The 11,764-nt window shown below is 37.0% G+C and overlaps 1 protein-coding gene across 1 annotated transcript; it reads left to right on the top strand.

Moving 5' to 3' along the window:
• The first annotated feature begins 674 nt into the window (after nucleotides 1–674).
• Nucleotides 675–7,073, top strand: LOC307174357 (uncharacterized protein). Its single transcript, XM_079898117.1, has 2 exons — nucleotides 675–858; nucleotides 2,325–7,073. The coding sequence occupies exon 2, from the start codon at nucleotides 2,560–2,562 to the stop codon at nucleotides 5,470–5,472; it is 2,913 nt and encodes a 970-aa protein (XP_079754243.1). The 5' UTR covers nucleotides 675–858; nucleotides 2,325–2,559; the 3' UTR covers nucleotides 5,473–7,073.
• The last annotated feature ends 4,691 nt before the right edge of the window (nucleotides 7,074–11,764 follow it).

Genomic DNA, 11,764 nt, shown 5'->3' with positions numbered 1-11,764 from the left:
TTTCTGTGCCACCCCAGACTGGTTGCTGGCCCTTGCCTGGCCAGCCCTAAAATACCTATGACACTGATTAGCTTATTGCTAATTTTAGATATTATAACCTATTAATTTAAAATATATGGTAGCTCTCTCAGTTAATTTTTAGCACTAATGATCGAGGAGATATTCAAGCAGTTTAGCACTATATATTTCGTGTTCTAGTTTGTGCTCACCTTTCATTGAAAATAAGTCAGTTACCAATTGTTTCCCCTCATTTTGTTTTCATTACTTCCCCTGTCTTTCCTTTCTTTTTTGGTGGCCTGATTTGGCTTTCTTTGAGAAAGACATTTCTACAGCAGAAGTTTGCGCTAACTAACACAAAATGTGTGCAGATGGACTAAACCATTTGGCGCATTAGCAAGGGGTGGGAGCGTGAGACCTTAGATAGTCTTTACTTTTTTGTATACAAAATGTAGTCAGTCAATCAACCAAGTTATTCAGCCAATACACTAACTTTACATTTCATCTGACATTCATTATGAAATTTTATTAGGAAATAATGGGTGTTGCTGGTTTTATTCCAGACTTTTCAAGGGCCCTCTCTCCCCTTGGGGCCCTGGTATTCAGTGCTGGTTTTACCCCCAGTCCGACGCCCCAGTCTGAGAGTCATAAAAGAGGAAGAATGCCCTCCCTTCACCGTCACACTCTGTAGGCACTCTTTATGAATGCTGACCTTTTCTTTCAAGGAAATAAATAAAATTTAACATCTTATTCAGTGATATAATTTAGTTTGCCACAACAATTTTGCGTAGTCGGCGGGGTTACTTGGATGTGCCTCTTGGACCCGAAAAAATTGATCTTCAGTAGAGATTACAAAGGAATGTGAGTCGCATGTTTATATTGTTTGTAATGTGGTATGTAATGTGGAAATGAATGAATGTTTGTATGGCAAGCCGTTTTAGCTTAAATTGTACCCAGCGTTACTCGTCGTAATTGCATTTTTACTAGTAAGAATTAAATTAGAGAGCTCTACAATTGAATTGTTACTACTAAGAATGCAATTGCAGAGCTCTTTTTATTCAATTCTTAGTAACAATTTAAATAGAGAGCTCTCTAATCCAATTATTACTAGTAACAATTCCAATTGGAGAGCTCTCTAATTCAGTTGTTACTAGTAAGAATGCAATTGGAGAGCTCTTTAATTCAATTACAGAGCTCTGCAATTATACATATCTTTAATTCGTTTTTTTTTTTTACTAGTAATAATTGAATTAGAGAGCTCTCTAATTGAATTCTTACTAGTAAAAATGTAATTACGACGAGTAACGCTGGGTACAATTTAAGCTAAAACGGCTTGCCATGTTTGCACATCTGTATCCGTGCAGAGTGAGACTATGGTAAGCCGTTTTAGCTTAAATTGTACACAGCGTTACTCGTCGTAATTGCATTTTTACTAGTAGCAATTACAATTAGAGAGCTCTACAAATGAATGTTTACTAGTCATATGTCTCCATTGACTTCCATTTATTTTTTATTATGGAGCTCTACAATTGAATTGTTACTAGTAAGAATTACAATTAGAGAGCTCTTCAATTCAATTATTACTAGTAACAATTACAATTACAGAGCTCTCTAATTGAATTTTTACTAGTAAAAAAAAGAATTAAAGATATGTATAATTGCAGAGCTCTGTAATTGAATTAAAGAGCTCTCCAATTGGAATTGTTGTAATAACTGGATTAGAAAGCTCTGCAATTGCATTCTTACTAGTAACAATTCAATCGTAGAGCTCCGTAATTAAAAATGAATGGAAGTCAATGGAGACATATGACTAGTAAAAATTCATTTGTAGAGCTCTCTAATTGTAATTGCCACTAGTAAGAATTGAATTGTAGAGCTGTCTAATTCAATTCTTACTAGTAAAAATGCAATTACTACGAGTAACGCTGGGTACAATTTAAGCTAAACCGGCTTGCCATATGTTTGCACGTGTATCCGTGCAGAGTGAGGCAGGATGGGGGTTAGCTGAAGAGGGACCTTTTGACCTCAGAGGTCAGGATGCATCTAAATTTGTTGGTCCCAGTGTCAGAAGTAGTGATGAATAGCAGCATGTGCAAAAGTGTGCCAAAGGTAGTGCAAAACTGCTAGGAAAAGCAACAGCTGAAGGAGACCTTGGTAAAGAATATATAAGGTGTCGCACAGCACCTCCTCCTCGTCTTACACTCTGCAGGCTCTGAATGTCTGTATGACTGTCTGACCTTCTCTTGCAAGAGAATAAATTACTTTAAAAGACAAACAGACTCAGTGTCTCTTACGCAGTGATATTCAAGAAAGTTTTGCTACAACAGGACGGTGACTGATGATCCTGGACTGAGCAGATCCAGCCCTTCCTCGCACACTTAAGAGACGACGGGCCGACCGCCAGGGTCCAGGAGAAACACCACTGGAATCATCAGAAGAACTGAAGAGGCACAAACTAAGACTGGTGAAAGACAAACTAAAATTATAAAGAGGTACCTGAGGGGTGAAAATTGTATCTCTCTAGAGACTATACTAAATAACTACAGAGAATAACCAACCATCATGGGGATGTCCCAGAGTAAAAATTATCAATATGACACACCGGTGTTTTGTCTGATGAGGAAATACGGGGTCAAATCTATGAGGGGCATTGAAGGGTTAATTAAATACCATGATTTCCCTAGAGAAGGAACTTTAAGCGTCACTAGGCTGACAGTAGTAAAAGACTCTGTTGTAAAGGGGAGTGGAAAACAGAAGGGCGGTTGTTATGCTAAACATGTGTGTGTGGATTGTAAGCCAACAATATTGTGCTGGTTAGAAGAGGCAGAACGCAGAGAAAGAAAGTCGAAGCAGAAGAAACTCCAATGTAGGAAAGTAGGGGAAATAAATAAAAATGAGGGAAAACCTATTAACCCTTCTCCTGTTCTGTCTGTTTCATTACCACTACCCTATCCTAATCCTGTGGTGAAGCTGCAAGCGTGGAAAATTAACCCAGACCTCGACTGCTCTCCTCCAAACCTAAAAGCCCTTGAACCGGCAAAGATTGACGTGGCTGGACAAGAGGACTCAATAATGGACTTTCGACTATGGACTATAACTGATATGAAAGAAGCAATGGCCGATCTGCCCAGGCCCAGTGACTCCGGGAAAAGATTTTCTGAGTGGCTGACTACTTTCTGTCAAGTATTCAGCCCCAGCTTGCCGGACCTGAGGAGACTGTTGTTTGTGAAACTGGGAGTGGCTGTCTGGCTTAAAGTGAGTGGTAAAGTGTCCATCGCGGACATCCGGAGAAAACACCCGGATTGGGAGAATCCAGCGAACGATGGCTATCGAGTAGCTGTCAGTGACTTGTTGAATGCTTTTAAAGCTGCGTTCCCAACCAGAGTAGACATATCAAAGATATACGACTGCTGCCAGGGCAGAGAGGAATCTGTCCAGGACTATTACGACCGACTGTGTGATGTTTTCGACAAACATAGCGGGATTGAAGAGGCTCAAAACAGAGGCCTCTGGGAATGTTACCTGCGAAGCTATTTCCTGAATGGACTGAGACAAGAGATCACACAAGCAGTAAAAGCAAAGTACATTGAGTGGAGTAACGGACCAATTGGTTCTGTTCTAGCTCATGCATTGCACGCTGAAGAACAACAGCTGGAAGAAGAGAAAAGCAAGATGAAACGAGGGTTAATTAAGCACCATGATTTCCCTAGAGAAGGAACTTTATCTGTTTCACTTTCATTACCACTACCCTATGTTTATCCTGTAGCGAAGCTGCAAGCGTGGAAAATGAACCCAGACCTCGACTGCTCTCCTCCAAACCTGAAAGCCCTTGAACCGGCAAAGATTGACGTGGCTGGACAAGAGGACTCAATAATGTACTTTCAACCATGGACTATAACTGATATGAAAGAAGCAATGGCCGATCTGCCCAGGCCCAGTGACTCCGGGAAAAGATTTTCTGAGTGGCTGACTACTTTCTGTCAAGAATTCAGCCCCAGCTTGCCGGACCTGAGGAGACTGTTGCTTGTGAAACTGGGAGCGGCTGTCTGGCATGAAGTGAGTGGTAAAGTGTCCATCGCGAACATCCGGCGAAAACACCCGGAGTGGAAGAATCCAGCGAACGATGGCTATCGAGTAGCTGTCAGTGACTTGTTGAATGCTTTTAAAGTGGCGTTCCCAACCAGAGTAGACATGTCAAAGATAAACAGCTGCTGCCAGGGCAGAGAGGAATCTGTCCAGGACTATTACGACCGACTATGTGATGTTTTCGACAAACATAGCGGGATTGAAGAGGCTCAAAACAGAGGCCTCTGGGAATGTTACCTGCGAAGCTATTTCATGGATGGACTGAGACAAGAGATCACACAAGCAGTAAAAGCAAAGTACATTGATTGGAGGAACGGACCAATTGGTTCTGTTCTAGCTCATGCATTGCACGCTGAAGAACAACAGCTGGCAAACAAGGAGAAAAGCAAGATGAAGCGAGGGTTAATTAAATACCATGATTTCCCTAGAGAAGGAACTTTATCTGTTTCATTACCACTACCCTATGTTTATCCTGTAGCGAAGCTGCAAGCGTGGAAAATGAACCCAGACCTCGACTGCTCTCCTCCAAACCTAAAAGCCCTTGAACCGGCAAAGATTGACGTGGCTGGACAAGAGGACTCAATAATGGACTTTCAACCATGGACTATAACTGATATGAAAGAAGCAATGGCCGATATGCCCAGGCCCAGTGACTCCGGGGAAAGATTTTCTGAGTGGCTGACTACTTTCTGTCAAGTATTCAGCCCCAGCTTGCCGGACCTGAGGAGACTGTTGCTTGTGAAACTGGGAGCGGCTGTCTGGCATAAAGTGAGTGGTAAAGTGTCCATCGCGGACATCCGGCGAAAACACCCGGAGTGGAAGAATCCAGCGAATGATGGCTATCGAGTAGCTGTCAGTGACTTGGCGGATGCTTTTAAAGCTGCGTTCCCAACCAGAGTAGACATGTCAAAGATAAACAACTGCTGCCAGGACAGAGAGGAATCTGTCCAGGACTATTACGCCCGACTGTGTGATGTTTTCAACAAACATAGCGGGATTGAAGAGACTCGAAACAGAGGCCTCTGGGAATGTTTTCTGCTAAAATATTTCATGGATGGACTGAGACAAGAGATCACACAAGCAGTAAAAGCAAAGTACATTGACTGGAGGAACGGACCAATTGGTTCTGTTCTAGCTCATGCATTGCACGCTGAAGAACAACAGCTGGAAGAAGAGGAGAAAAGCAAGATGAAACGAGACAAAGTCCTGTATCTAGCCTCGATGCAACTATCTGGAAGAAGAAGGGGCAGAGGAAGACGAGGGGGAAACTTTACCAGCAAAGGATGCTTTATTTGCAAAGCACAGGACCATAACCTCAGAGACTGCACCAAGTGTCGACTGTGCAAAGAAGACGGGCACTGGGCGGCTGACTGTCCTTACAGTGCATAAGCAAACCGAGAGCGAGAGACGGAAAGCAGGAGGGAGGAGGTCTGGGCGCGCAGATAAGGGAAGTGAAAACACCATAGCTATACACACACACACACACACACACACATACACTGATTACACTGCAATGAAGAAAATGCTTGCTATGTTTCTCTTATATCTGGCTATTGTATAACTTAAATTACAGAAGGGTTCTTTTACTGGAGGGTTCATGGGTATCGTTTACCGTAGAGAGTGGTATAGTGATATACGACCATGTGATTTGCAGTGTTTACTGCCAATGTCTAATACTGTAATATCTACCTGTCCATTTCTGCTTCAGGACATCAAATTACTGATCGGTTCACTGAACCTCTAAATTGTGCGACACAGTCAGGGCACACTTTAACTCATGAACTCATTACGTCCCAGCATGTCCTACTCCCTTAATGGGCCGAGATTTAATGTGTACTTTGGGCCTGACATTGATAGCCAGCCCTGTTGCTTGTTAGAAACTCCACAATGGGCTTATGAATGGCGTGTTAAAGACATAAAATGGGCTTCATTTATGTGTCAAAGAGCGAAGGACAGGGTTAAACCACAGAGCTTTACACCGCACATCACATGTCGTGGTTGACAGAGGCAAAAGTCTATGAAGATGAATGGGTGGCAAAACCAACCAGTGATACCTAGTGTTTTAACTATACGTGTTGGAATGATCACATGTTTTCTCTGTCTGTAAGCTTGACAAAGCATCAGTGTTGTTTATATCTGGTGGCTGGATCCAAACCACATTTATCTTTAGCTAATGATGAGGACCAATTTAATGATGTATGTCCAAAACCAGTGAAATCTGATGATGACACAACCAGCAGAAGTTAGAGTGAAATGTATTAATTGAGTTAAGATATGTTTTTCCTATTCTGAACATATGTATTTCTTGTTTATATTGAAGTGACTGTGCGATAACTGTGTTTATTCATTTAACCCGGCTTCAGATAAAGTCTTTACTTGCTTGCTATACACTTAAGGGACTATCCCCATAAAAACAGCCTAACCTTTTTCCTTTAAAACCTTATTTCACAAGTTTAAGAGAGTGATCATTTTTATGAAAATCAGAGATGAAGAGTATAAGTGTGATGTAATGACTTCAATTTGCTGTATTATTATTTTAGTAATCAATGAATGATAAAAAGAGGGGAATTGTGGAAGAAATTTAATATGTTCTATATGTTTGCATTTTCTTGTATTCATAATCTTAGAAACATGATGGTTATTAGAATAAGGTAATAAAATGCACGAGGATTGCTTGTCCCATGATTCTCTGCTACATTGATAGAACAAAAAACTGTTATTAACCCTTATGATTGTATGTACTGTATGTGTATGACCTTGTCTGACTTGATAAAAAGAAATGTGTGACTATATATGACCGAGACAGAGTAGTAGGGTAGTATATCATAAACAAGTGTTAGTTATGGCTGAGACATATCTTCATTTAGCCTCGAGGAATACCCTTGGGGGAGTCAGGACTGTGAAGAAGGACGGATGCCCTCCTCTAGTGGTCACACTCTGTATGACTGTATGACCGCTGGCCTTTCCTTGCAAGGGAATAAATAATCTTTAAAGACAATTGTTGCATGTTTGTCTCTTATTCAGTATTAGAAAATTGTTTGCCACCACATGTTTGCTTCACATCAATCATGGACTGAGTTAGGGCCTTTTGTAACCCTTGTGCGACATTATGGTATTAATTTTTTTTTATCATTTTGCCTGTGTTAATGCCAAGTGCATACATTTTGGCACAGGTGTGTATTTTTATTGGAATTTTACTATTTCACCCCCATTTCCTTAAAAAAAATCTATTTTAGACTAGTAACACAAAATAGTTCCTCAAAATAGGACCTTTTGGACAAAAATGTCCCCATTGAAACTGCAATTTTTAATCCCAGGGCCATTTAACTATAAAATGATGCAATCTTTGTTAATAGGCTTTCATTCTGTTGGCAAGGCTTTAAAATTTTCATTTTTTTTTTTTTTTTTTTTTTTTTTTTACAATTTTTCTTTTTTACCAGAAGGTGCCATTTTCAAACAAAATTTTTCAAGACTATAAAAGAGAAAGGATGCCCTTCCTTCACTGTCACTCTGTATGACCGCTGATATTTTCTTGCAAGGAAATAAATAATCTTTAAAGACAATTGGACATGTTTGTCTCTTATTCAGTGATATCATTTTGTTTGCCACAACAGAAATCTAAAAAGATATTCTAGTGACAAGGCAGAGGGATGTACTTCATCTCCGAACAGCAACACAAAGGTCTGTCATGTAGAAAAATGATAAAATCATCCATATACTTATAAAACTAAAAAAAATCTCAGGCAAGCAGAATTCAATCATAATGTACACATCTCTAAAGGGATTAACGTCTTTTAACCTCGGAAGCCATCAAGCAATGATGTGATTGCAGAGGAGCGTTGGACTATAAGAGAGAAGCCAAAGATCATACTTTTACAGTGAACTACTTAAAATCCCAACACCAAAATTGCTCCAGACATCATCTACCATTGTGTTGCTGCTGTAATACTAGTGGGAAAAGATTAAGTATAAAAATGTTCTTTAATGACCCAGTTAGGTCCCTCCTCCTGAATCATGTCACATTCAAACATACAGATCACAAACTACAAAAACCACACCACCGGTTCAAAACAAGAAGATGATGTCTCTGAAGAGGCTGTTGCTCGAGAGGTAATTCAAGCATTTTTTTACAGGTCAAAACACTCTGGAAATGCAAAGTGTTGTGGAAATAATTCTATTCGAAAAGTGAGGAGGAAGGAGACAAGTAGAACCTTTGTAAAGTCAAAGTATCAAGAAATTGCAAGAAATTGGCATTCACATACAGAGAGCATCTGATATGAGAAGGCAAGGGGTTAGTTATATATTAGTTATATACCCTTAACACATCCTGGGTAGGCTGCATCTGTCTCAAAAGATCGCCTTGGTTACCTTAAAAGGAAACGTCTTTGTTCAAGATCTCTTGTCTAACATAAATTCTATCTAGACAGAACAATACCATGTCTGCAGAAGTTTCCTGTTCTTAGCTGCTGCTAAGAGGAATCTCTCGTTCGATCAAAGCTGCGCACATATTTTTCACACTTGAAGTACACAAAAGGTCACTTGGAGTACACATAGTCTCTTTGCTACTTTGTCTCCTATAACCCAGAACATTTTGTTCCTGCAAGCTTGTCTTAACTTATGCATTTCTAAAAGCTTGGTTACATATCTTTAATAATGTGCTTTAGCTTATATGATTATATTTCTTTAAATGCTTATGAGTAAAAATAAATGTTCAACGTTAATACAAGTTGTACACACCTAGAAGTAAAAACACATCTAAAAGTAAAAGAACATCTAAATGTAAAATTTCCATTACAAAAGCCAGTGAACATATTGAGACTATTATTAAGGCTGATCACTACAAATGAGATGAGATAAGATTAGGCTATGTGGTAAAGTGTTCCATTTTAAATATTCCAAAAATATAATCTTTAGATGTCTTTGGAATAATAGATAATACTAGGCATTAAGGACTGAATGTAGGTCACTGAATAATGTGATTAAATATTTTTAAGAAGAAGGAATCTGAAAATACATGAATTTATGAATTATAATTAACTCATGTCATTATGGAAATGATCCATGTGTTCTTTAATGTGTGCGTAGATCATTCGCATAATTTGCCCTGTTTATTAAATCTGTCTCATTTTGTCAAAGCTCCTATAGGTTATTTTTATTTATTTTTTTATTTTTTTATGCACAGAGAGAATAGAATTCATTGGAAAGAGGCATGGTTAAATCCATATACAGTTGGTATGTTAAATAATGTTAAAGAGATACGCTTTAAAATATTTCACAAAATCTACCCATGTAAAGTTTCCTCATCAGAATTCATGGACGGAAGACTCGATCATTTGTTTTACAACTGTGATTTATCTTAAAACTTTTGATCTGATGTTAGTTCTTTATATTTGCCCAAGAAACGTTAATTATAAACTATCTCTAAAAGATGTTATATGTTCTTACACACATAGAAGCTAAATGTTTGTATATGTTGTGAACTTCTATATTTTGGATGGTAAATATTACGCATAAACAAAAATTTGCAAAATTTATACTTAAATGTAATTTATTATTAATAGAGATGGATTTGTTGAAAGTCCTTAATTATTAATAAAAAAAAAATTACATTTTGTCAAACACTGAAAAAAATGATTCAATGACTTAGTTGAATTTACTAAAAAAAATTATGATAATTGGTTCCACATAATTCATTTTAGCTACATTTAAACAAATGCATTACGTTGAACTAAGTTCAGCTTAATGCATTTGTTTAAATGTAGCTAAAATCAATTGTGTGGAACCACTTACGATAAAAACATTTAGTAAATTCAATGAATTTACTGAAATCATTGAATTTACTAAAAAAAATTATCGTAAGTGGTTCCACACATTTGATTTTAGCTACATTTAAACAAATGCATTAAGCTGAACTTAGTTCAACGTAATGCATTTGTTTAAATGTAGCTAAAATGAATTATGTGGATCCAATTAACATAATTTTTTTTTAGTAAATTCAACTAGTCAATGAATCATTTTTTTCAGTGAACTTTATAGGGGAATTCTTTACAATCTCTGTTACATTAAGTTCCTATTATCACTGTAAAGCTGCTTTGACAATCTATATTGTTAAAAGTGATATATTGAATGTGTCCCTATGAAAAAGGAATAAATATTTGTTTATTTGTTTGTTTGTTTTATCCTTCATAATCTTTTGCAGCTATAATATCTAAGCATCCTTTCTTGGCTGTTATGAAGGACTAAAAATGACAGAACGAAAAATAAATAAATAAATAAATAAAAGTAGAAATAAATAAATAAATGCAGAAATAATAGTAAAAATAAATACATTTTGGTAATATAAATGGCTATTTCTGTATTTTTACATGTATTTATTTATTTATTTATGCATTTCTATATGTATTTATTTATGTATTTATACATTTATTTATATATTTATGTATTTATATATTTATTTATTTATATATTTATATATGTATTTATTTATACATTTATTTATTCCTATATTTATTTATTTCTGTATTTCCACATTTCTACATTTATTTATTTCTGTATTTCCACATTTCTACATTTATTTATTTCTGTATTTCCACATTTCTACATTTATTTTTCCCTGCGCATGTATGCTAATTGACCAATGGCTAACCACGCCCCCTCCACTCACTCAGTCAACATTCGGTAACAGGCGCTTTGGCAGCTGTCACAGTAGGAGACATTTCACAGGAGGCAATTGATGATTTTTTGGAGACAGAAAGATTATATATCATCTCGATGTCACCAAAAGGGCCTTAAATATGCATTGGAGGGTTATATTAATAATTTTATTGTTGAGAAGGTCGATAAGCTTCAGCTCCAGAACAAAGATTTACAGTTCACAGTGTAAACGTTATAGTTTGGTGCTATTTCGCTTCAAACGCTCGCTTTATACGCGCGTCCTATTCGCTTTGGATTCAAAATGTTCAAGCGTCGAACTAGACGCGGATACGCGCGAATTTGACGCTCTATTCGCGTTTGGTGGGAGCGCAGAATAATGAACAGGCTGCGATGTCAACTGTCACCCAACCAAAATCACACACACACGCTGTTTAAAAGCCAAAATGACAAGAAAAAACATAAAAACGAATGAAAACTGATAACCGCAATGCATTGCAATGGACGAGGAAGCAGAGAATGTCCAAGTGTATTGGGTTAGCTATGCGTACTGTGATTGGCTCATCGCGTTTGGGGGCGTGGCTTAGCCATTGGTCAATTAGCATACATGCGCAGGGAAAAATAAATGTAGAAATGTGGAAATACATAAATAAATAAATGTAGAAATGTGGAAATACATAAATAAATAAATGTAGAAATGTGGAAATACAGAAATAAATAAATGTAGGAATAAATAAATGTATAAATAAATACATATATAGATATATAAATAAATAAATATATAAATACATAAATATATAAATAAATGTATAAATACATAAATAAATACATATAGAAATGCATAAATAAATAAATAAATACATGTAAAAATACAGAAATAGCCATTTATATTACCAAAATATATTTATTTTTACTATTATTTCTGCATTTATTTATTTATTTCTACTTTTATTTATTTATTTATTTATTTTTCGTTCTGTCATTTTTAGTCCTTCATAGGCTGTATGCTGAAACCGGTTAGGCTATATGA

The sequence above is a fragment of the Squalius cephalus genome (assembly GCF_949319135.1).
Source record: "Squalius cephalus genome assembly, chromosome: 16".
Taxonomy (NCBI): Eukaryota; Metazoa; Chordata; class Actinopteri; order Cypriniformes; family Leuciscidae; genus Squalius; species Squalius cephalus.
The sequence above is the reverse complement of the archived record's forward strand: the minus strand, read 5'-3'. Positions and strand labels throughout refer to the sequence as shown.